Source organism: Leptonychotes weddellii, chromosome 1 (genome assembly GCF_054177405.1).
Source record: "Leptonychotes weddellii isolate Sample4059 chromosome 1, ASM5417740v2, whole genome shotgun sequence".
Lineage (NCBI taxonomy): Eukaryota > Metazoa > Chordata > Mammalia > Carnivora > Phocidae > Leptonychotes > Leptonychotes weddellii.
The window spans coordinates 30,764,402-30,789,193 of NC_138369.1; the positions used below are offsets into that span (position 1 = coordinate 30,764,402).

Here is a 24,792-nt window from a genome sequence, read left to right on the forward strand (position 1 = left end):
ACGTGGCTTTTCAAAAGTGCAACAAAATATTTGAATCAGCTTGTCAATGTTAAGAACTAATGATTCTAAACAAGCTCATAAAATTCATGGAAGAAAAATGGATTTTCATCTTAGGTCTGAGCAAGGACCTAGTATGATATAATGTCATCAGAAATAATCACTCACAATTGTAATCTTAGTCTGTTAAAAACATTGTTTTTCTACCCTATCCCTTTTTAGATTCATATCTCTGAATGATAGCTGGTGTGGGTTTTTTCCCCTGTGAATCTTCTATCTAAATCACACACATACAGGGGCGCCTGGGTGGCTCAGTTGGGTGAGCGCCTGCCTTCAGTTCAGGTCATGATCCCAGAGGCCTGCATCGGGCTCCCTGCTCAGCCCCTCCCCCGCTTATGCTCCGTCTCTCAAATGAATAAATAAAATCTTAAAAAAAATCACACACATACAACATACACAGACGCCATCATTTGTACACACTTGGATATTCTCAGCGAGCAAAAATTATCAGGGTAAATGGAATACACTTTTGAAAAGAAATTTTGAAAAGAAAATGCCTTGAAAGTCCTAACACTACAATATGATGAACATTATCCTATGAAATGATCTCCCCATTGACTAAAGAGTAACATGTGATAACATCCCATTAACATTAATAATAATAATTATTATTATAGCATCTTGCATATTTCCTATATCGCTAGCATTTGAAATGAACACCCCACAAACTTAATGAGCTAGGTGATATCATTATCCCCATTTTACAGATGAGGAAACCGAGATACAAATTTAAGTAATTTGCATAAACAGTAGTGCTGGTGTGTTTGCAGGGCTGAGATTAAATCCAGTCTGTTTGCTTCCAGACTCCAAGATCTTAATCTACGTACAGCAGTTTGCCTCACAGTGGGAAGTAGTTCTTTCTAGTACATTTACTGAATGCATTTCATTTTTGAAAAGTAGAAATTAATTACGTGCTCCATCAGCTAAAGGAAGGAGATCAATTTATTTAAAAATGGAATAACTTAGATTGAAAAATTCAGCCAAAAGAAATAAGAGTTTTGTATTGTAGGATGACATTCAAGGTCTACAGCAGGTTTTACATTATGTTCATGTCTTTTTATCATTATAGCATTCTTTTTTCAGATTTTGAAATTTTTATGTTGCACATATTAGAGTTATTTCAAAGTTAGTGAGAATTGTCAGATGTAGTGATAAGAAAAAAAATTTCCCCTTCGATGTTTCTCCCGTGCCATTCTAATAAAAGCCCTTCTCAACACCATCAAAAATGAAATGTCCCTATTCTGGCTCAATAATAAATAAAGGGCAATTAAAAGAAGTGATTCTAGACAGTTTCTTGAGATAAAATACTTCAAATAAAATAAGATACCCTTGAAAGGAAAATTTAATAATAAAATACAGCAATCCTGACTGATCCCTTTCCAGGGAAATCATGTATTATTCAGCAACAACCACCTCCAGAAGTGGTGCTGTCCTCATCCAACCTACAGTGTCCGGTGGACCTCGATTCTGGAGCAACCGGCAGAATCACTTGTCCCAAGAACCTGACTGAGCAACCAGTGAAGACCTCTCTGACCCGGGGCGCCTGGGTGGCTCAGTCGGTGAAGCCTCTGCCTTCAGGGTCCTGGGCTCGAGTCCCGCATCAGGCTCCCTCCTCAGGGAGGAGTCTGCTTCTCCCTCTGCGTGCCACTCCCCCTGCTTGTGCTCTCTCTCTCTCTGACAAATAAATAAATAAAATCTTAAAAAAAAAAAAAAAAGACCTCTGTGACCAAGTATGCAGGTTGAAAGTGCATGCACAGAGAGTACCAAAGGAGGGAGGTCATAGGGTGGCCAACCCACTCGGCTAAATCCATCCTGTCCATGCTTGCCTATTGTGGCCAGAATGCCCTCACATCATGTGTCCAGTTAATGGAGTAACCTGGGACTTCATGGTGGCCGTGAACCCTATCTATGCCCTCCCCGCAGGTGCAGAGAAGTGGAGGGTTGTAAAGTTGGCTCAGTTTAACTTAGTCCACTTAAGGAAGACATGGAAAAACATGCAACAAGATATAAGGAAGCTTCTGGGACTTCTGGGAAAGTGTCTAGAAAACTTTCCATCAACTTAATAGGATCTGCAGAGAACTAGAGGGAGGAGACAGAGCACTGTGGTTTCAGGGCACAGGACTGGGGTCCAACTGCCTGACCTGGAGCCCTAACTCCACCCCGCACTGGCTGCCTTCTCTTACAACACCCGCCTGAGGCTCAGAACCTCAGCTTCCTCATCTGTAAAACAAGCTAATAAAAACCCTACTTCACAGAGGGTTGTAAGCATTAAATGAGATAACACAGGGTGTAATTTTTTTTTTTTTTTTTTAAAGTACAACTACCCTGAGTTAATCATTCAGGGCTTCTGAGAGCTAGAAGCACTTGCACAGAGAGAAGAGGAGAAAGGGACTGTTGTGCCCTTTGCTCACAGAAACATGTTCGAGAACGGAAACTGTGCTGGTTGCCAAACCGGCACCTGAGAGGGTAATGGAAATCCTTGCAAAGAAGAAAGTCAGAAAAGAGCGTTAACATGTCAAGAATTATAAACCAGTTCTCACTGACCTTCAGGTCTATGGAGCAGTGTGATAAAAACCTTTCTATGCAGCTTTACTGTGAGCCTCGTATCAGTGAAAAAAAGGCATTCATGAAACCATTTCCCCTTCTGCACGAGAACGTGACCTTCGGCGAACTGGCTGGCTCTGCTCTCCAGAAATGAAGACGGCACACATCAACTGTATTTTTAGGTAACACTGCGTGTGATTTAAAAAAGAGGCTTGACCGGTACATTGCATCTGGACTGGGAAAAGCTACAGCGACTCTTGGAAACTGGCCGTCTCTTATGGGGATCCTGGGGGATCTGCCAGAGCAGCTGGTGCAGGAGATACTGGCCCCTGTGGGACGTGAGGTGTCACAAACTGCCCCAGGTGGATCCCAGCCCCTCGCCCCTGAGCGGTGCTGTTCAGGCTTCTAGAAGGACTCCCCCTGGAGGAAATGTCTGACGCCGCCCCGCCAGCAAGCTGTGGTCCCCCTGCAGGAACGTTCATGCCAAGAGGGGGTGCTATGAGCATCCTGTGAGCTGGAATGCCTAGGTGAACTGTAGATGATCTCTTAGTGGCTGTCCCAACTTCCCAGTTCAGGCAGCCTGCTGTGTATAGCATAAACCCCTCTTCTCCTTATCGTCGTCATTGTCCTAGTCAACATGCAGAGCGCACGTGCTATGTGCCAGGCACTGTGACTGACCGCACACTCTACGGCTCATCCTCAAAATACACTGAGCTAGATACTAGAATCATCCCATTTCACAGGTGAGTGGACAGGGGCAACTTCGGGGGATACCTTGGCAGGTGGAGCAGGATATGGGAAGAAGCAGGGAAACGGCAGGCAAAGAAAGAAAAGGGAAAAATGACTGCTGAAAACAACTAAGCAAAGAGCAGGTATAATTCAACACATGTCTTTTTTTTTTTTTTTTTAAGATTTTTATTTATCCATTTGAGAGAGAGAGAGAGAGACAGTGAGAAAGGGAACAGAAGCAGGGAGAGTGGGAGAGGGAGAAGCAGGCCTCCTGCCGAGCAGGGAGCCCGATGCAGACCCTGGGATCATGACCTGAGCCGAAGGCAGACGTTTAACGACTGAGCCACCCAGGTGCCCCTCAACACATGTCTTTATGTTTATGCCTAAGACTCGCCCTCGGTAGTGAGCTGACATGCACGGCACAAATTGTCACCGAGCGAGTAGCAAAGGGAAGCTACAATCAAGCAAAGGCCAATGGCAATTACAGGAGGCCACATGGCAAAAGAGAGGCAAGCTCGTCCCACGTGGGTCAGGTTGGGGGTCAGAGAGGTTAAACAAATGACAGTGTTCACATGTGTGTCTCAGAGCAACACCAAGCACACGTTTCTGGAGCTCCACCTGCCCGAAGGGGGAAAGAAATCTTCCACTGCTTCATTCGAAAATTTAAAGAACAGAGGTATATGTGCACGCAAACATTTCTGCCCATACGTATGTGGACATGTGCGTGCAGAGACACATTCACACCCATCTATCTGCACAGGTGTGTACATGTGTGTATATTTCATTGTGTGTGTCTTAGAAGATTGCATTTCCCCACATCAGAGCCACACATTCACGGAGCCAGGCAAAGACAAAGACGAAGCAGAGGACATTCTTACTTACTGTGTCCCACATCACGATGTATACATCTGTGCCGAATGAATTATTAACGTGCTGAGTAATATAAAGATTGATAAAGTCACAGAAGTGGTGATACATGTTAACACCTGGTATTGGAAAAAAGAAATCTACGTTAATTAACCCCAGAGAGCAAAGGATTCAGCAATTTTTATTCTACCCCACCTATTTATAGTGTGATAGACTTTTAGCTGAAAATAATTGGGAGAAAAAAAAAATAAGAGTTTTCTCCAAACACAAAAGGATCTGTACTCAGGTAGTCCTCAATTAACAGATGACTGGGTTCAAAAATTCACTTTAAAATTGCCTATTTAGAAATCAGGAATGCATTATCCCATATACACTAAATAACAAATGATCAGTAAATTCCAAGAAAAAAATATTAGAAGTCTATTTAGCTCAAAATGGGGTAGAACTATAAGGCCATGAAGACTAAGTTTATTTTTTATGATCACTTACTTTTAAAAATCAATTAAGCAATATCTATTTATCACAGAAGTATCAACAATGATGGCACTATTAATATTTTGGTATTTTTTATTTGTCTTTTTTTTTCCTTTTTCATCGTGGTTTATAGCATTGCTTCTTGGGAAAATATTAACCAACTATCATTTAAAAGGGCTCAGTGTCTCATGTTCTCATTGAAAGAGGATGAACTTTGGAATCAGAAAAACCAGGCTGAATACAGCTCAGCCATTCATGAGCAACATTCTCAGATGAGCTGGTAACGTTCCTAAACTTTAGCTTCTCTATGAGAAACAGGAAATCCTTATACTTAGGTGGCAGCTTTGTTAGGAGACACCCAAAGATCTTGTACCTCAAAGCACCCAGCCCCACACATGGCACACAGTGAAATTGTAATGAAGACTACCTGGGTCCTGCTGGGTCAAATAGGGGAAGGGGGGTGTGGGTGCAGCTATTTCTAAGGTGGTAAGTCCATCATTCCAAAGAAACCGAACATGCGCTCTTTCAACATAGGTACCCAGGCCCCAGTATCCAACCTGTCAATATGCAAATCTAAACGGCATGAAATTCCAAGAAGTGACATGTGACACATGCACTTTAAAAGGACAGAAAATGTTGACTGAACAAAAAAGTGACTATTTCAAAAGCAGAAATCACAACACATCATGACTTCACTCCCACAGTGAATAATAACGTTGTGTGCCCAAAAATAAGAGTAAAAAATCTTCAGTTTATGTCAGCCAGGTCATTATGCTGTATACCCTCAAGTTATACAGGGCTGCAGGTCAATTACATCTCAATGGAACAGAAAGAAAAAAGAGAAAATCGTTTTTAGAGAGGAATATTTGGAGACAACTCCTTTCATCCTTCAGAACCATTTGGCAAAGAGCATATTTTCAAATTAATGAGAAAAACACAGTTCTGTGACAACACATCCTTCTTCCCAGGTGAGCACAGAGCACACATGAACTCCCTCGTGGGTTATCCAGCAAGTTCATAACATGGACTGGGGAAGGCAGCCCAGACCTGCGCTCGGTGGTGCAAGGAGGGAGAAAACACAGGTTCCATGCTCCAGAAATGTGCCCCCAAGTGAGTCGTGTTCTATAAAACGCTCATTCTCTCTCGGTGAAGAGTCGATGTGGAAAGGGAAATGGGATGAGGGCGAAAGAAGAAAAAAGGAGAGTTTCGAATATAGGAAAGAAAGCGCCCGGGTCTACACTGGCCTATTATTCTCACTTTACACACTTTACTGCCTGCATACCAGCATCCATTTAAGAGCTCACAGACATCTACCTGAATAGATGCTTGGCCCCTTTTCAGTCTGCGTATTTGAAAAATAGGCATGCAGCATTCTTACTCGCTCATATTTCAAAAACCTCCACTTGTCTGGTTTCTGGACCTCATGCGTTGTTACATAAGAATTGCAGCTTCAGGAAGCAGAGCACATTAAAAATATAATCAATACATGACAGTGATTCTGAACTATTCATGACAGAGGGCTCTCTATATTCCGGGAGGCCCGGCGGGGGGTGCACGTGGACGTGGCCAAGTAAGCTTCAGCTCTCAAGAGGAGACATGGAACCTACACGGCAACTGGCTCACCAAGTTTAAGCTGTGCTTGCGAGTTGAGAGTCACAAGCTCTAAGTGTAAATGGGAAAATAATTCTAAATTTAACTTTTCTTTCATCCTCCCCGCCCCCGCCAAGAATATAGGGCCCTGCTGACTTCCAGAGGAATTTTAAGTTCACTTCAGTCACAGAACCGATGTCAGGATATTTGCCAGAAGAACTCAGTGGGCATTCCTTTCCACCCACAGTACACACACGGTTTTTACTTTTAAATTTTTTCTAGCGAAGCACAACACAAAAATCAAGTGATTTTAGAGAAACCGGGTGGGGTCAATTTAGTTACAGAAGGTGCCCATATATAGCTTTTTCTCTCATCTTTTGATTCTGAGTGAGTCATTTGATACAAATGTGCAGGTTCCCTCTAAAATACCAAAGGTTTCATATCGTGGGAAGTTCAAGCTAGCTCACATCTTCAGAGAAGAAAGCAAAACTCAAACCCACCACTTCATGTCACACAGCCTGCCAGAAAGTCACAGGAAATCACTACATACACATATCAAAAATGGAACAAAGCCTCATTCACCAGTAACTAAGTATCGGACAAATTTAACTTCCCACCTGCATCCAGTTTCATGAAGTAGGTTGGTTTTTCAATAACAACGTCACATTTAGCATCTTCTAGAGGTCTGAAGTTGAGCTGAGTATAGCTTTGCAGCTCAGCAAACCTGCAATAATGAATTGGAAGATGGTTTCAAGGGTCCTCCTGAACTTTTGACAGCAACACTGTAACTTAGGATCTGCTTAATACAGGGATTTTCTTTCTGGAATATGATCTTATGAAGACGTGTGGAACTTCTCAAACATACTAACATTTCTATAACTTGATACCAAATTTTAATGCTGAGACAAGGAACAAAAATGACTTCAAATTTCAGCCTCATGTACAAGATAACTGGGAATTTTCTAGACAAAGAAGAAATTTACACATAGAATTGGCTAAATAATCTACCAGTAAAGTGGGAAGATTCAAGAAGGCTTCCTGGGGTCTTGTGATAGACTTCTTGGATGCTGAGACAGATGACATTCCAAAAATTATTGAGTGCCCTGGAAAGACAGCACACAGCTAAGCTTCCCAGAAGAAAGTGAAGTCTTTTTCTCAGAAAATGTCTTTGGAGACCACATGGCAGTTTTCTTCCATATAAAAGAAGACAATCACAAGCATGTGCCAAGAGATATTTAGAGTTAACCTAAAGACTCTTTGTAACCCTTCACCTTTGAGACCACAACTGATGTAAAACAAATATCAAACAAATCCTTTTAAAATATACACAATGCTGAATTACTGTGGTGGTTTCAAAATAATGTCCACAAATTCTTTGATACTTCTCCCTTCAAGAGGTAGAGATTAATTCCCTCCCCTTAAGGGTGGACTGGACTTAGTGATTTACTTCTAATGAACAGAATATGGCAGACACGATGGTGTGTGACGTCTGAGATTAGGGCATACGAAGACTGAAGCCTCCATCCTAGGGTACATGCTTGGTCTCTTGCATGCATGCTTGTGCGCTCTCTCTCATGCTCTCTCTCTCTCTCTTAGGGAAGCCATGCTGTAAGGAGCACTAATGGAGAAGCCCATGTGGCAAAAAGATGATACCTCTAGCTAACAGCCAGAGACAAACTGAGTGAGCCTAGAAGCAGAATCTCCAGGCCGGGTTGAGTCTAGAGATGGCTACAGCCTTGTCAATAGCTGCTCCTGAGCCAGAAACACTCAGCTACGCTCCTCCAAATCCTGACCATCAGAAACTTCGTGAGCTAATGAAGTGTGTTGTCTTAGGCTGTTAAATTTTGGAGTAATTTGTTATCAAACAGATAATGAAAAAAATCTACCCTAGGTTATATTTTGGAGTAATTTGTTACATGGCAATAAATAACTAATATATATACACCTTAGAGAACTTCCACCATGTGGAATCAGTTATCAAAATGTACTAGGAATCAAGAGGTCCACTAGAATGGAAGAACTCCTACTGTAGAACTCTATTAAGTGTTAAAAAGAAACAACAGGCCCAGAAGGGAGGCACGTCACCAAACCAAGGCTTAATGCCTAACCTAATTACAGTTTCAACCTTCTCTAGGAATGTAGTCTTAACCAGGCAGTCTATAATTTTCTGGTCAGCACCAACGAGGTCATCGACCACACAGACCCTCCCTATCCCCCATTGGAAGATGAGGTGATCTCCTTTCCTTGTCCCTGCCCCCTTCTGCCAAGAAAAGCCTTCCATTTTGTACAGATCCTTGGAGCTCCTCTCTGTTTGCTAGATGGGATGCTGCCCAATTTGTGAATTGTTGAATAGAGCCAGCTAGGTCTTCAAAGTTACTCAGCTGAATTTTGATTTTTTAACATAAGTTAGGGAAGATGTTACAGTGTAGACTGTCAAATGCCGTACAAATGTATGGTAGAATATTATCCCGAAGGATATGCATAGCATGAATGTTTGCTCAACAATTAACATTAAGTAAGAGTATCCTATGTGACCTGTGATATTGTCATTTATAATAAGATATATACATATTCAGTCTTCTTTCCCATTTCCCCACACAGAGTTCCTGAAAGCCTTGGAATTTCCAAGTGATAAGAGTCAGAAAGGTGTCTTTTGTTATGCTAACGAGGTACTTTTGACCTCCCTAAGACTGGGGGCTGGTTGCCAGGAGAACTAATCACGTGATTAGAGGGTTGGCGTTTTCAGTCCCATCCCCCACCTTAGGGGAATAAAAAGGGGCTGGAGTTTGAATCAATTGCCAATGTCCAATAATTTAATCAATCGCCTATGTAATGAAGCCTCCATAAAAACCGAAGAGGAGAGGGCTCAGAGGCCTTCTGAGTTGGAGAAGACATGGAGATACAGGGACAGTCGGGTGCCGGGAGAGGGCATGGAAGCTCTGCACCCCTTTCCTGAACCTTGTGCTAGGCATCTCTTCCATCTGGCTGTTCCTGAGCTGTATCCTTCTATAATACAATATTCTATGATATAATAATATAACTGGTAGACTCATAAGTAAAATGCATCTCAAAGTTATTTGAGCCGCTCTAGCAAATGAATCTAACCCAATCTACAGCAGATCGGTCAGAAGCCCAGGTGATCACCTAGGCTTGCAACTGGGGTCTAAATTCTGGGACTGAGCCCTTAACCTGTGGGATCTGATGCTGTTTCCAGGTAGACGGTGTCAGAATTGAGTTAAACTGTAAGACATCTAGCTGTTGGAGAATCGCCTGGTCGTGTGTGGAAAACCTGACACACAGGTTGGAATTGAGTGCTCAGCTTCGAATAAAGGGGCAGCATGAGAGCTTCTTTGGGATGACAGAACAGTTCTGTATTCTGATTGTGGTAGTAGTTCATGCATGTGGACATGTGATATAAATTTCATAGAACTATGTATCCAAGATAAAAAAAAAATAGAAAAGAGTGCATATAAACACTGGGAAAATTCAAATGTGTTTAGTTAATAATATTGTACCAATGTCAATTTCCTGGTTTTGACCATTGTGCTATGGTTACGTAAGCTGTCATCATTACAGGAAGCTGGGGGAAAGGTACAAGGGGAACTCTTTGTATTATTTTTAAACTTCTGTAAGCCTAAAATTATTTTAAAATCAAGTTTTTTAAAGTACCCTAATTTCCTAATTTCTAGAGATAACAAATCAGACCACAGAGCTAATTTATTATTAAAAATGTTTTAAGGGCGCCTGGGTGGCTCGGATGGTTGGGCGTCCGCCTTCAGCTCAGGTCATCATCCCAGCTTCCTGGGATCAAGCCCTGCATCGGGCTCCCTGCTCGGCGGGGAGCCTGCTTCTCCCTCTCTCACTCCCCCTGCTTGTGTTCCTGCTCTCGCTGTCTCTCTCTGTCAAATAAATAAAATCTTAAAAAAAAAAAAAAATGTTTTAAATCAAAATGTGTTCTCCAATTTATATAAAGTTCAAAAAGCTGATCAGAGGTGTTGGAAGTCAGGGTAGGGTTTACAACTTTGAAGAGGAGCCTGGGGTGCTGGTTGGAGCCCAACGCGAGGCTGGATCCCAGGACCCTGAGGTCATGACCTGAGCCGAAGGCAGACGCTTAACCGACTGAGCCACACAGGCACCCCTAAATGTCTATCCCTTTTAAACATGTGTTTCTCAAACACATGTACAGTTACAAGGAGTTAATAAAAATTCATTTTTGAACAGATTTTTTTCTTTCATTAGCAATCAGTAAATCCTATATCATACTTCCTCATATTTTATAAACATATATTTAATCCAAATACTACTGATAGATTCACTCTGTAGCCATCACTCCCTCGAAGCTCATGCCAAATTCTCCACAAATGAAGTAACACTTCCCATTCGAAAGTCCCTTCCAATGTGCCAGAAACAAAAGCAAATATTTTAGAAACATATTTTTAAAAAAATAATCTTACCAAGACTGCAGAGGGCTTTTGCGCTGACCTTGAGACATCAATGTCCGAGTGTCCAGTGTGCAGTGTCCTCCGATTTCACCACTCTGGAGAAAATCTTCCTTAAATCTGGTGGATGACCAAAAATTAAGCTGAGTTTGAAAAATTTTATCACTACATAAGCACATGGGATGTAACTAAGGTGGTTTACCACTTTCCAAAATCAGTGTGTTGGTAGAATTTCACTCTATTATAAGAGAATGTTTCAAATATACACAAAAGTAGCAGAGTGGGACAGAAACCCGATGGACCCATAATCCAGCTTTTCAATGATTAACCTGTGGCCTGACTACGTCTTCCATGCTCCACCCATTTCCCAACCTCATCGCCATATTATTATGAAGCAAACTCAAGGCATATCCCTGGACCTGGAAATATTTCAGAATCTCCATTAGGTTTTAACATCAACCACTTCCGTACCTGTCATGGTTTCTCTTGATGTTTCTTAAATCAAGATAGAGATTGGATGCTCTGCAGTACTGAAGATAACGGGAACACACCAGGCTTGAGTCATGCTGAATTGAGTTTGAGAAAAAAGAAAAAATTAACTCCAGGTACTAACATTTTGAGGACATTCTCAGACTTGCCAGACAAGTTCACAGCATGTGCACCTTCAGGTTGAAACCACACAATATGAGGAGAACAGCTTCTTTTTTAAAACATTTTTATTTAAATTTAATTAATTAACATACAGTGTATTATTAGTTTCAGAGGTAGAGTTCAGTGATTCATCAGGAGAATAGCTTCTGAAAGCCTGCTTCTGTAGATGGATTTTTCCCCTCCCCAGCAGACTCTGGTGAAGTCTAATTTTGCCAGTGCACATGAATACTTTCAGGTTACTACAAAGAACTCCCAAATGTTCTATTTATATCATCTCAAACTTTACGGCTTTATGTGTGGTTCAGTTCAGTCCTCTTAAAAAAAAAAAAAAAAAAAAAGCACTTAGAGCCATCACTAACCCCGTAGCTATGCGGAAAAAGCATTTTTCAAAGCCAAGCCAAATGAAACAAAGAAGAATGAATGCACACGTTAAGAGACATTAAAACGAAAGCTGGAAGGGCACTTTGCTAATTTTAATAAGACATGCTTTCTACAAACCATAAAGCCTCTGGGAGTCCCTGTCTCAACAGCAGTAAGAGGGCAATGTTTTTTAAATCACTGAAATAAAAGAGCTTAAGAGTCAACTACCAGAGCCCGCTTCTCTTTTTTCCAGTCTGGTTTGTTCAGAAATAGGGATGGTTTCAAAAACTTTTATCCACTCTGGATTTTATTTATAGATTTAAATGCCATTTTATTGTTTTCCCATAATTCCCAATGAACACAAGGCCTTCACCTTAACCCATATGGGGTTTTGGAATCGGTAGTTGGTAAGGGATCAGGCTCTGATTGCACAAAATCTATTAAGGTAGATCTTGGCCAGGGAAGATTCTACATACTGCCTTGGACGAGGTGTGTGGGGTGGGGTTGTGGCTCTCCCCTTGCCCCTTCCACATGAACAGGTGGACTCCAGCCAGACTATGCGACACACACAAAAAAGTGTATGTTAAGGGTACCCAGCAGCAGTGTGGCTAAAGCCCGGCCTCCCTCCTTTGGGGTTCATCCGTCTCCCCACAATTGCTTCAAGTTCTATTACATGATATCTCCAAAAGCACTATAGAGTGGGCGCCTGGTGGCTCAGTCGGTTAAGTATCTGCCTCAGGTCATGATCACAGGGTCCTGGGATCCAGGCTGGCATCAGCCTCCCTGCTCAGTGGGGAGCCTGCTTCTCTCTCTGCCCTCCCCCTCATTCTCTCTCTTTCTCTCTCTCTCGCAAAAATAAAATAAATAAAAATACTTTTAAAAAAGCGCTATAGAGCATATATTCAGTTTCTTAATGAAAGTGAATTAAGAAAAAAAATTGTTTTTAATTTTCTAGATTGCCTGGAGATAATAAAGACCCCTGAGATGTTCAAGAACACTGACAGATACGAGACCTTAATAGTAAGTGCTTACACCCCCATGGACCTTTAAAAACTAACACTGAGCCCTTTGCTGGGAGCCCAGTCCCGCACTGAGCACTTTTTTTTTTTTAAGATTTTATTTATTTATTTGACACAAAGAGAGAGACAGCAAGAGAGGGAACACAAGCAGGGGGAGAGTGGGAGAGGGAGAAGCAGGCCTCCCGCTGAGCAGGGAGCCCGACGTGGGGCTAGATCCCAGGACCCTGGGATCATGATCTGAGCCGAAGGCAGACGCGCTTAACAACTGAGCCACCCAGGCGCCCCGCACTGAGCATTTTTATAAGCAGAATGAGCATTTTTATAAGCTCATTTCTTCCCAACCACAAGCTATGACATGCGCATAGCTTGAAAGGAAAAGAAACTGAAACATGGAAAGGTTGAGTACTCTAAGAATCAGGTTTTGAACCCTACAGTATGGAGGGAGCCTGCTTTTCTCCTGACTACCCAAAACTGGCTCTTGGCAACGTGCTTGGCTGACCCACTGAGCACAATGCACTATGGTTGAAAGCACACAGAAGAAGATCTGTATCTCAATTCTAGATGGATGAGTCTACCTAGGAGCTGTGTGCTCCTGGAGAAGTCACTTCACCCTTCAGAGGACCCTGTTTTCCTCTGTGGTCAAGTAGCATCAGTTAATACCTACCCTGTCTATCTTGCTGCAGGGCTAGCTAACATAGAGAAAACCTTTTTGCAAACTGTAAAGTCCTAAACAAACATAGAGCGGTCTGGCGGGGGGCGGGGGGGCGTGTATCCTCTGTCCCGAACTCCTTGTGAGGGAATTCAGAAAGATGCAGTTTATCAACTTATCTTCTTTAGCATAATGCTGGGGGCGGGGAAATTCTAAACCTAGTAATATTTTAACTGCCTCAAAATAGGACCATCTGATATATGTGTGAAAATGACGACAGGGCTTCCAAACGAAACAGAATGACTTGTTCTAGGAAGTTAAATAAAAGTCACAGCCAATAAACACGTGAGTAAGGATTCCTCTCCTGGAGCCATCTATCTTGTTTTTACAGGACAATCTAAACACTAGGAGTATCTGAAAAGAAACACTCACCGTTTCCTTAGGCTGGCAGAGCACATGCAGTTCCTCCAGACGCTCTCCCGCATATCCAAAGTCAGCTTGTTTCCAGAATATGTCCTGGGCGGATTCAAGGGTATCTGTCCTATTTGCAGTCAAAAAGATTCCATTAAAAAAAAGAGTGGGGGGGGGCACCTGGGTGGCTCAGTCGTTAAGCGTCTGCGTTCGGCTCAGGTCATGATCCCAGAGTCCTGTGATGGAGCCCCACATCGGGCTCCCTGCTCAGTGGGAAGCCTGCTTCTCCCTCTCCCACTCCCCTTGCTTATGTTCCCTCTCTCCCTGTGTCTCTCTCTGTCAAATAAATAAAATCTTTCAAAAAAAAAAAAAAGATTCCATGATTTTTCTCTTTTGCCTTTTCTGAGCCTTGAGTTTCCCTTCTAAAGGTTAAATTGCCAGAAGTCTGTCATTAAGTTTTTTAACCATCATAATCTTCCTGCAACTCCCTTGCTACAAGGAGATACCAAAATAAGTTATTCACAGACTTTCTTTCTTTCTTATACTAAGAATATACAACAGAAATGTATGAAGTTAGGGTCATCTGGAACTGAAGAAAATGAGAGAAAACGAGCTACTATTTACCATATTTTCTTTACTCCACTAACCTTGCATGTCTTGTATTAGAAATACTAATTATACTTCACACTCCCCTCCGGAATCAAGAGGAAACCATCGAGTTATCTTTTTAGTGTTTGTTGGAGGGAAAAACTTTCTGGTGATCCATACTGCTTTCTCTCTCTGGCAGAGGAAAGAACTGATATTCCTGTACATGGCGGCAGGAGGGTGGGGAGGTAAGTCAACTTGAATCCATGACTGTGTAAGCAAATTAATATCTAAAGGAATTACTATCTAAAACCAAAAGAATCCAGGTGGGTGGTGGACCATCAGCATACAGTACAAAGAAAGATGATTTAAAGGGGAGGAGGATTCCGTCTAGAAGCTTACCATCCCATGTCGACGTAGGTGCAGACAGGGTAACCAAATCTGAACTCTGGTTTGCAGGATTTCTCATAACCCCAGCAGTATTTTAGATTCTCTAAGTGTTTCTAGAACATAAAACGTGTACGTTTACACTGGTCTCCCTCCTTCTGACATTTAGAGAGGACTCTTCAGATTCTCCCATGAAGAAAACAAATCTTCATAGAACTTCCACTTTCACATCTTATAATACATATTCATATAATAAAAGGAATTAGAATAAATCCTAAGAGTAACAGTCTCCAAGTTCTCAACCACAATGATCCTTAATCATCACTCCCCCACCACCACGTCTGGGCCCCAACCAAAAGCACAGCCTTTCCCTACACTACCAAAGAACACTGGGACTGGAATTTCCTGAAGGAGCTTAATGAAGCTGCCTTTCTCAGTGAGCAAAGTGATTCTAAAATCAATCCCTAAAGAGTCACATAAAATGAAATTTCTATGACCAAAAGAATCACAGCAAAATTAAATGGATTAGCGTCTTTACTCATTAATCAAGAGCAGTAAGAAACGTCACAAGACTGGACACAGCAGCAGCTGTTGGCTGAGGTCGCTCTTCTGCAAGGCCCAGGAGCAACACTGGTCTGATTCCCAGGTCTGCTTCTCCATATGCTTCCTGAGCCAGCACCATAGGAAAGGAAGTTTCTCACAAGGCCCAGCTTTGATCTCTGAGACCTCCTGAGACATCTTAATGGGCTCCAATTGGAGGCCTTTCCAACAACTCTAAAACAGAAGGATGGCCATAGTAACAGTCATAATTATGTGGAGACAGGGGCGGAGGTGTTATTACTGAAATTAAATGCTAAGTGACCCTCTGAAGGGCGATTAAAGAAAAAAAGAGGTGTGAAATTCTCTAGTGACTTTTAATTATACATTCTTGTCTAGATAAAATCTAATTCCCTTTGTTTACAGAATATACAAATAGTATTGACTATTTATTTTATGAGTGATTGAGATTTTAAATTTTAGTTGCGATTCAGATTTTAAATCCCACTCTTGTGAATGGGATATAATCTTAAGCAAAGTTTAGGCATTTAGAAGCACTAGACGAAATGCAAACAAAGTCTGACAGCTACCTTACAGAATGCTACCTTCAAGATCAGGTGATAAAGCAGAACCAAATCCTTATAAAAATAAATAAGAGAGGGGCGCCTGGGTGGCTCAGTCGTTAAGCTCAGGTCATGATCCCAGGGTCGAGCCCCACACCCTGCTCGGCGGGAAGCCTGCTTCTCCCTCTCCCACTCCCCCTGCTTGTGTTCCCTCTCTCCCTGTGTCTCTCTCTGTCAAATAAATAAATAAAATCTTTAAAAATAAATAAATAAATAAGAGAAGAAAAACGAATACCTACCTTATAAGGACAATGTGAGTCTTTCTTACAGACCGTGGCGATATGCCTGTTATTGTGCAAAAAGAAGGGAATGTGCTCCTTGGGCAAGCGGATACTGGCATAGTTAAACAGAGGTTCGCCTGGAATGCCATCAGCCTTGGGAGAAGCCTCATCTTGGCAACTCAGTGAAACACCATGAAGCAATACTCCAAGGACAAGCAGCTTTAACATAGCAACCTCCAAACCTAGAGATCATATTGAAAAGGTTTTTGTTGAGACATATCTTTTAAAAGTCAAAGGGATCGAGGGCTCAGTATAATGACACGGAACCTTGTTACATCACTGAATAACGCTCCTTTGTTCAACGAATATTTATTGTGCACCTGCTCTGCTCCAGGCCCTGCATTAGGAGCTAGGTACACAGGGGTGAACAAAACCAGGCCCTTGTTCTGACAGAGCTTATAACCTTTCTCAAACTTTCTCAGTCAAGAGCCAGGTAGTGAATATTTTTGTTTTTGGAGGCCATACAATCTCAGCGGGAACTACGCAACAGTACTTTTGCCATGAAAAGAGCCACAGCCTATCCTAAAGAATGGGGGTGGTTGTGTTCTAATAAAACTTTATTTATAAAAATGGGGCAAAGGCCTTGATGTGACCCCAGTCACATATTACTGATGCCAGAAATAAAGTAGATAATTGATAGGCAATATAACATGGTGGTTCAGAACATGAACTCAGAAGCTAGACCACCTGGGTTTGAAATCCAGCTAGTTTCCTAGCTGTATGATCTTGAGCTATTTAACCTCACTGTGCTTCAGCTTTTCTATCTGTAAAATGGAAATAATAATAAACCTTTGTCATAGGGCTATTGTGACTTAAATACTGGTAAAATATTTTGACGTACCTGGCACATTAAATGCTATACAAGCATTTATTGAGTAAATGTTTAAAGCCATGTGGAATGGTGGGGTAAGGAAGAGGTTGCTAAATATTATTTGAGCTGAGACCTGAATGATGAGGAGCAGGGAAATCATGCCAGGGAGAGAGAAGAAAAGAAAGTGCAATAGCTCTGAGCATATATGTATCTGCTGAATAAAAACTAATAATCATGGGGCGCCTGGGGGGCTCAGTCAGTTAAGCGTCTGAATCTTGATTTCAGCTCAGGTCTTGATCTCAGGGTCATGAGTTCAAGCCCCGAGTTGGGCTCCATGAGCCTACTAAAAACCAAACAAACAAACCCTAATAATCACAATCCTATATGGGTTCGTTCTATGTGCCAAGTACCTAGGATGCAGCAATGAACATGCAGTCTAAAACTCTTTACCCTTGTGAAGCTCACCTTCTAGTGGGTGTAATAACAATCTATGATAATAGTAACTACAACTCCGAAAACTCGGAGACTGTGCCATTAATCTATCCCCATCTTGCCTTAGCAATGTGAGAAGAGAATAACCATCATGGACCTTACTGCATGTCTAACTCACCCCATAAGGATTAAATCTCATGGACTAGAATTCTATGTAACCCAGACAATAATTGTGCCATTCTTGCTTAACTTTAGTGAAATATTTTGCTCTATGAAAAAAAAAAACGATGCTCTTCCCACCAAATGATAGGACCATATTACACATGAGCTACTCCCCAGTGAGATCTACAGTCACTGGAGCATGTTGGAAAAACCAGCTTTCAGAATCAGCCTTCACTGACTATGCCTAACAAAGATGGGGCCTTTAGAAACAAACTGCTATGTGAGTCCAGCCTAAAGTCCCAAGGCCAAGGCTTCATAATAAAGAGTGTGGACACTGAAAAGGGATCTTTTTCCCCTCTGGAGTGGTAAATATAGTCGCTTCTCTCTTTCGTGGCTCTGAAGAGTATATTGTTACCTGTTGGAAAGGTGATCTGAATTAATACTTTTAGTTAGGACTTTCATCCAACAGTGAGTTGACAGTGATTTTAGAAAAGTTAAAAATACATATTAATAGTAACAGTGTACTTCTAATGGAATTATTTACCTCTTTAATTATCAGAACCATGCAGCTGTTGTGATGCTTCAGAGATCAGAAATCTGTCAGAAATGAAACATATTACCTTAAAAGGATGCCAAAGTAGACTTTATCATTCAGGTGATATTTTGGATTAAAGGAAATATGAAGAGAGAAAAAAAATTAATGAGCTAACCTCTAAGCACAAGGCCTGGCTCTTAGCGAGACATTGTGTAAGCAAAAGGCCTGACTCATAGTGTGCTTTCCTTTCCTTAGTGAACACTAGACTGCAAAAAGCAAAATTATAGGTACCACTCTCAACACTGTCACTTAAACTATATTCCAATGGTACGCAGAAGGATATGGTCCACTTTATACAGGCATCAACTGGTACAGGCCAAAGGGACACTCTGCGGGTAAAACATTCCTAGAGGAAACAATGTTCCTGGTTCTCATCCTATTAATCCTACTCACTGAATCGTACTGCTACTTGAGCTTTCCTATTTACTACTTACTCCACCCTGACCATTCAACAGGCAGGATGGCCTATTTTTCTGATTCATTCTTTCCAGTAATAAAGTCATGTTATAACTAAGTCCTGACCTTCAGTTCTTCAAGTCCACTGTCCTTGACTGAGCTCTGGCTAAAACTAAACCCACTGATCCACGGAGAAGGAGTCACACTTAAGTCATGGGAAAAATCTGAAGTCTCGGCTCAAAGGGCACGTACCTACTTGCATAAACTAGAAGGGGTGGCTGCTAGAGCATGGAAAGCGCAGCCCCGGGGCCTGGCAGAAAGCCGTTCTGGTGCGCAGTCCTCTTGCAAGGCCCCCCAAGGATGGGTGAGTGCACTTCTCCAGCAGATGGAAGCTGGAGCGCCGCGCTACTTTTCCTTCAGTACAAAGCAACCGGCGCCTTCCTCTTCTGTATTCCTTCACCGGATTTCCTCGGGCCTAAAAGGTGGAGGAGGGAAAAAAAAGGAAGAGCCTGAAAGATGATGAGAGACTAGAGAGCCTGAGGCGGACAGGGACCACAGTGGGTGAGATGGGGCGGTGCTCCGTGACAGAGCTCGGGAAGTTACAAGAAGACAGTGGACAAATAAAAAGTTGAACGCGTCTGAGACTCACAAGGACTCCTAAACGGCTCGCCCGCACTGGGGCCACGGGTCTCACGGGCGGTAGAGGCAGGGGGTCAGAAAGGGCCTGGCTGCCTGAGATGCCGAGGGGAGGTCCACCAGCTGTGTGCCGGAACGTCAGCCCGGGAAGCGGGGCGGGCGGGGGCGGCGGCCACAGCGCTTCCGCAGCCACCCTGCCGCGCTCGGGTTCTTCACCCCCGGCGCCGGCGGGGCTGCCTCGGGGTCGCCAGGTCCCCGCACGTCGCCCGCCACCCTGCACTACACCCCCCCCCCACCTCCACCCAGTCCCCGGAGCCTGGGAAGGACCCGGGGGAGCGGCTTCGCCCAGGTCTGACACACCGACCCACGCGGCGCGGGAGGGGGAGAAGGGCATCCTTCGCAGTGGTCGGCGGGCTCCCGGGAGCCCCGCGCGCGCCACTGCACGCTCCGTGAAGGGGGCGAGCGCCCGCCTCCCCCGCCCGCAGGCGGTGGAAGGCGCGGGCGGAGTCCGCAGAGAGGCTGCAGCCCGCGGGGAAGGCGCGCGGGGAGCCCCGGCGGGAGAGGCGCGCGCAGCCGGGCCGCGGCGGCAGGGCGGCGGGTGAGGACTCCGCGGGTCGCCGAGCGAGTCCCACCTGGAGCCGGGGGAGCCAGGGCTGTGGAGGAGGAGGAGACAGCCGCTGCTCGGGAGCACGGAGTCGTCATAACCGGCTGCTGCGGCTCACCGGAAACCTCGGGCGCGGGAGCAGGGCCAGGGGGCGCCAGGGAGCCGCCGGGTCTGCGAGGCGTCCTGCGCCGGGAGGCGGGCCCGAGCCCCGCCGAGGGGCGGCCGGGGGCAGGGGCGGGAGCCGGGGCTCGGCGCGCACGGCCGGACGCGGGGCGGCAGAGAGGGGCGGGGGCTCGGTCTGTTCCTGGTCGCGCTCCCCCGCGGGCGGGCAGTGCGGGAGCCTGTGAGCCGGCCGCCTGAGCCGAGCCGGAGAGGGAAGCGGGGTCACCAGGCTGGCCTGGCCCCCTGGGGGGAAGGAGATAAGGCGCTTAGAGGACACTAGGACACCTGACTCTACTTCTCATCTCCGTTCTGATTGCGTCGCACTGACGCGGCTGGTTACTGTTTTCTTAATCAGGACAGAAGTTGCCGCCCTAACTTCCAAATGTAGGGCGCGGACCAAGTGGGCAGCACTTACTGGTGGTGGGGATTCTCTGGGGTCCTCGTACATTATACAGCAGGGTCCTTGCCCCTCTCCGTACTTCCCGGAAACTCGACAAGTTCAAATGCTGCTTTGCGTTAAGTTTTATCGTTGTATTATAATTATTTGAATTCCTTTGTAATTATATTATTTTATCATAGTTATTTGAACGCCCGTCTCCTACACTGTCTTCGGTCTTGACACCCTTGGTTCTAGTATGCTGTCTACTAAAGAGCATAGTAGAGTTGATCATTACGGATTCAACTTGAACTGATTAAAGGAAGGTTGATAACATCAAGATAAACTTACGCGCTGACACATAGAGTCACCACTATTAATATGATAGTAAAGAAACAAGTTTGTTTCCGAAGGCTTAAATGCTTTTTAAATATTTTGTTTAAGATGCTGTTAAGAGAAGTGTTACAAGTTCCATTAGTAATCTGCTAGATAAGGAATGTTATCTGGATTTTTTTTTTCAAATAATACTGCAAAGACACATGTAGTATTTGACATGTCCCAGGCATAATTCTAAAGATTTTATTTTTATGTTTTGACAGAGAGAGAGAGACAGTGAGAGAGGGAACACAAGCAGGGGGAGTGGGAGAGGGAGAAGCAGGCTTCCTGCTGAGCAGGGAGCCCGACCAGGACCCTGGGATCATGACCTGAGTGGAAGGCAGACACTTAAGGACTGAGCCACCCAGGCGCCTGCAGGCATAATTCTAAAGCACTTTACAGTATTAACTCATTTACTCTTCATGTAATAGACTGTGTCTAAGGGAACTACTGCTCTATTATGTCATATACTTTGCCCATCCCATACCAATAAGGGCAATAATTTTAAAAGTGCTTTCTCAGCTTGCTTGTCACCATCCTATTTTTGTCATGTACAGGAAATGTAGCTTTCCTGTTAGTTGATTCAAAATGAATTGCACTCATTTAAAATAGATTTTTTGTCACTGAATATATTTGTATTTATGTATTTTAAACCTAATACATGAGAAAAGTTTCTAAAAAGAGGTTAGTCTCATTGCAAGGACAACGAACCAATTAAATTGGTGTGACATACAGGTGGTACTATTTTAAATGGCTAAATATTAAGTTGTGGTCGTTCAGGCTAAGAGGAAACATGACAGAGCTTTAAGAACATCAGATCCAGTTCTAACATACTGCAGCAGCCATTTGCAACATAGAATTTCCACCCAAAATACCAATCTTAAAATTTAAAGTTTCTCCAAACTGACATTAAAATAAACTCAAATGTCCATTACTAGGAGATTGATTGAATAAACTGTGGTATATCCACACAATGTAGAACTGTGCATATGTAAAAAAAAAAAAACTGAGAAATATCTCTATACACTTCAGGGTTTGTTATTGAGTGGGCAAAGGATGTGTAATATGTTATTATTCATCTAGGAAAGGGGATATATATATATTTGTTATTTTACAAATAGAATAACATTTAAAATGATTACCTATAGGGGGAAGGAGGGAATATGAGTATAGGGACAAAAGATAACTTCTCTGGATGTACGTTATATAGAAGTGGCTTTAGAATCATGTAAATATTTTACATTATAAGACAAAATTTTTAAAAGGTATTCCTTAAAAATTGAAAGTAAAATGAAACTAAATATAAATGCCATCCAGTTGTAGCATATATCACAACGAAGGAACCATCCCAAGTGACTTTGAAACATAATTAGCACATCCTGGTGGATGTACCCTCAGGACTAAAAGAATTAAAAAAATCACAAACTGTTTTCAGGAACCAAACTGTTAGTGGGAATATTGGTTGGGATACACCAAATAGGAGTAATTAAGATGGTATCTTTGAAGCTGAATTTTTTGGCATGTGGTATAGATGTAAGCCTCATGAGGTTATATAAAAATCCCGTAGTTATGAATTTGGAGGTAATAATGTAAATTAACATATTGTTAAAAACAGATCTCTCCTCCATCATCCATTGAAAAGGCCTAGAAACAACCAACCCTGTAGCAAGATGCACCTGTTTGCCCAGACTATGATCTGCAAACATTTCCCATTAAAAGGAACATGGGTTCCATAGAAAAATTGATCATCTTAGATATGGGGCAGGTAATGTACAAGAAGAAGCTGAAAAATCTTACATGAGGAGGCAGAGAAGCAATCAAAGATTATGAGGGCCATATCAAAAGGACTCAGGAACCAATCTGAAAAGGCTTCCTCTGGCCAAAGATAAGATAATTTAAAGCATCAATAAATGTAACTGTAATGTTTGAAGCACACATATACTTAAATCTTATATTCAAAAAGACACAACCAATCAACCAAATGCACAAGCCAAAACCTCACTGTTCATCTCTGATGGCAAAAGGGAACCAATTCTTATGTGAAAACTGGTAAAAAAATAAAAACAAAAAACATGAACACTGGTAAATGAAGAAAATGATTCAAGTGTATTTATCCCATCTTTCCTATATGAATCATGATGCAAATAACCAAATAGTTGATGAGGTACTTTTTACAAGAACGTTCCATACTTAAACATGATAATCAAGTCTTATGTCTGCAGTTTTCTTCTGAATAGTGTGGATTGAGATGAAGCACAAGTGAACTATAAATGAAACAAAATGGGCCCTGAACTGTTGAACAGTTAAGAAGTTTATGTTAATGAGTATATGGGGATTCATTGTCTGTTCTCTCTTTTGTACAAGTTTGAAATTTTATATAATCATATTTACAGTGCATTACAATCTTTCTAAATGTGTTTTAAGCTCGTTGCACATATATTGACATTTGGAGAGCTCACAGTGTCAGCAAAATGCTGAACTATCAGAATATATCTTATTGGTTATCTGATATATCCCACTGCTTAAAATGTAATTCAACAGTTCTGAAGTTTTAAGCAAATAAATTTTGACAGAAGTTGACCTTATGCTACAGTTGATCTATACATTTATGGTTTCACAGAAAAGGAGTAAGAGAGGCAGCATTGCAGTTAATGGTTCAGAGCATGTTCTCTGGAGCCGAACTGCACAAATTAGAATCTCATCTTTGCCACTTACTTACTACATGACCTTAAGCAACTAAACCATTCTTCATTTTAAAAATGGAGATGATAATAGTGACTTTAAAAAGCTGATTTGGGGCACCTGGGTGGCTCAGTTGGTTAAGCGACTGCCTTCGGCTCAGGTCATGATCCTGGAGTCCCGGGATCGAGTTCCGCATCAGGCTCCCTGCTTGGCAGGGAGTCTGCTTCTCCCTCTGACCCTCCTCCCTCTCATGCTCTCTGTCTCTCATTCTGTCTCAAATAAAAAAAAAAAAAAAAAATCTTTAAAAAAAAAAAGCTGATTTGAACATATAGTACAAGTATACAATCCCTTTTCCAAAATCCTTGGGACGGTATGTGTTCCTGAATTTTTTTGTATACAATAGGGTATGCACACTAAGTTTACTACTTAACACCCTCAATGTGCCCTGGGTCAACACCCCATAATCTCACACAATATTTCTGCAGCAAAATGTATGAATATTCACACCAAATGAGATAAAGTCTCTAAATAGCCCCATGTCAGTAAAGGTTAGGCTTTACCACCAAAGCAGATTTGACAGCAAACATAAAAACACCACCTATCAGCTTTCAGAGCTTTCTAGACTTCAGAACAGTGGATAAGGGATTATGATCCTATTTAAGTGAATTAGTTCCACAGTAACAAAGCAAGCACTGTGTTTCCTATAATCAACATGATCACAGATTTTTGAACAGAATGTATTTTTAAAAATTAAGATTATAATTTCAAGAGACAAATGGACATGGCATTGTATAAAACCGAAAGGAACACCTCTATCTGTCCATCACTACCTATAAAAGCAACAAGAGAGTTTAATATTAAGTAAACAGCAATAGCTCTTATTACCCCTTGCTTAGTATTATTTGAAGATTCTAAAATTACATTTACCTTACTTAGGAGCAGGGCAAAATGGAGAATAAATTCTGGACAGCACTAACAGCAAATTCTCTGTACCACAGCTGTGGACTACTAAAGTATTTTGGGTTTTTTGTTTTGAGAAGCATTTAGTATTAAGAAGAAAGAAACAATTTCCATTTTATCTTATTAAAGGATCGTGATTTGCTAAAGGTAAAATGGCTATGTGTAAAGGCAAAAGTTTACAAGTACTTTTAAGGATCAAAGTTGCAGAGTTCAGTATTAAAATATGAACTCAGAATAACTTATGAATAGAGGACAACTTATTTTATCATTATTATTTGAATACAGAACTGTTTTAAGACTTTTAGAAGAGTATCCTGACAGTGTTTAAGATTTTTAAGACACAAATCATCCTTACAGTAATTTAGTTGCAATAAGTAAATTCTCAGAATTGTTTTCCA

The 24,792-nt window shown here is 42.3% G+C and overlaps 1 protein-coding gene across 5 annotated transcripts in view; it reads right to left on the reverse strand.

Moving 5' to 3' along the window:
- Positions 1 to 20,023, reverse strand: part of EOGT (EGF domain specific O-linked N-acetylglucosamine transferase) — a 34,086-nt gene extending 14,063 nt beyond the window's left edge. Inside the window, exons 1-10 of one of the 5 annotated variants that reach the window (XM_081820475.1) lie at positions 19,249 to 19,468; positions 18,856 to 19,074; positions 18,153 to 18,205; positions 16,162 to 16,385; positions 14,778 to 14,878; positions 13,812 to 13,920; positions 11,172 to 11,266; positions 10,716 to 10,820; positions 6,879 to 6,985; positions 4,213 to 4,316 (exon numbers count right to left, since the gene is read on the reverse strand). In XM_081820475.1, coding sequence (XP_081676601.1) covers positions 4,213 to 4,316; positions 6,879 to 6,985; positions 10,716 to 10,820; positions 11,172 to 11,266; positions 13,812 to 13,920; positions 14,778 to 14,878; positions 16,162 to 16,371 — 831 coding nt within the window. In that variant the 5' untranslated portion in view covers positions 16,372 to 16,385; positions 18,153 to 18,205; positions 18,856 to 19,074; positions 19,249 to 19,468. Of the gene's footprint in view, positions 1 to 4,212; positions 4,317 to 6,878; positions 6,986 to 10,715; positions 10,821 to 11,171; positions 11,267 to 13,811; positions 13,921 to 14,777; positions 14,879 to 16,161; positions 16,386 to 18,152; positions 18,206 to 18,851; positions 19,075 to 19,248; positions 19,471 to 19,867 lie in introns of those variants that run through there. The other 4 variants (XM_081820466.1, XM_081820460.1, XM_081820480.1 and 1 more) reach the window with 4 other exon arrangements.
- Between the last annotated feature and the right edge of the window lie 4,769 nt (positions 20,024 to 24,792).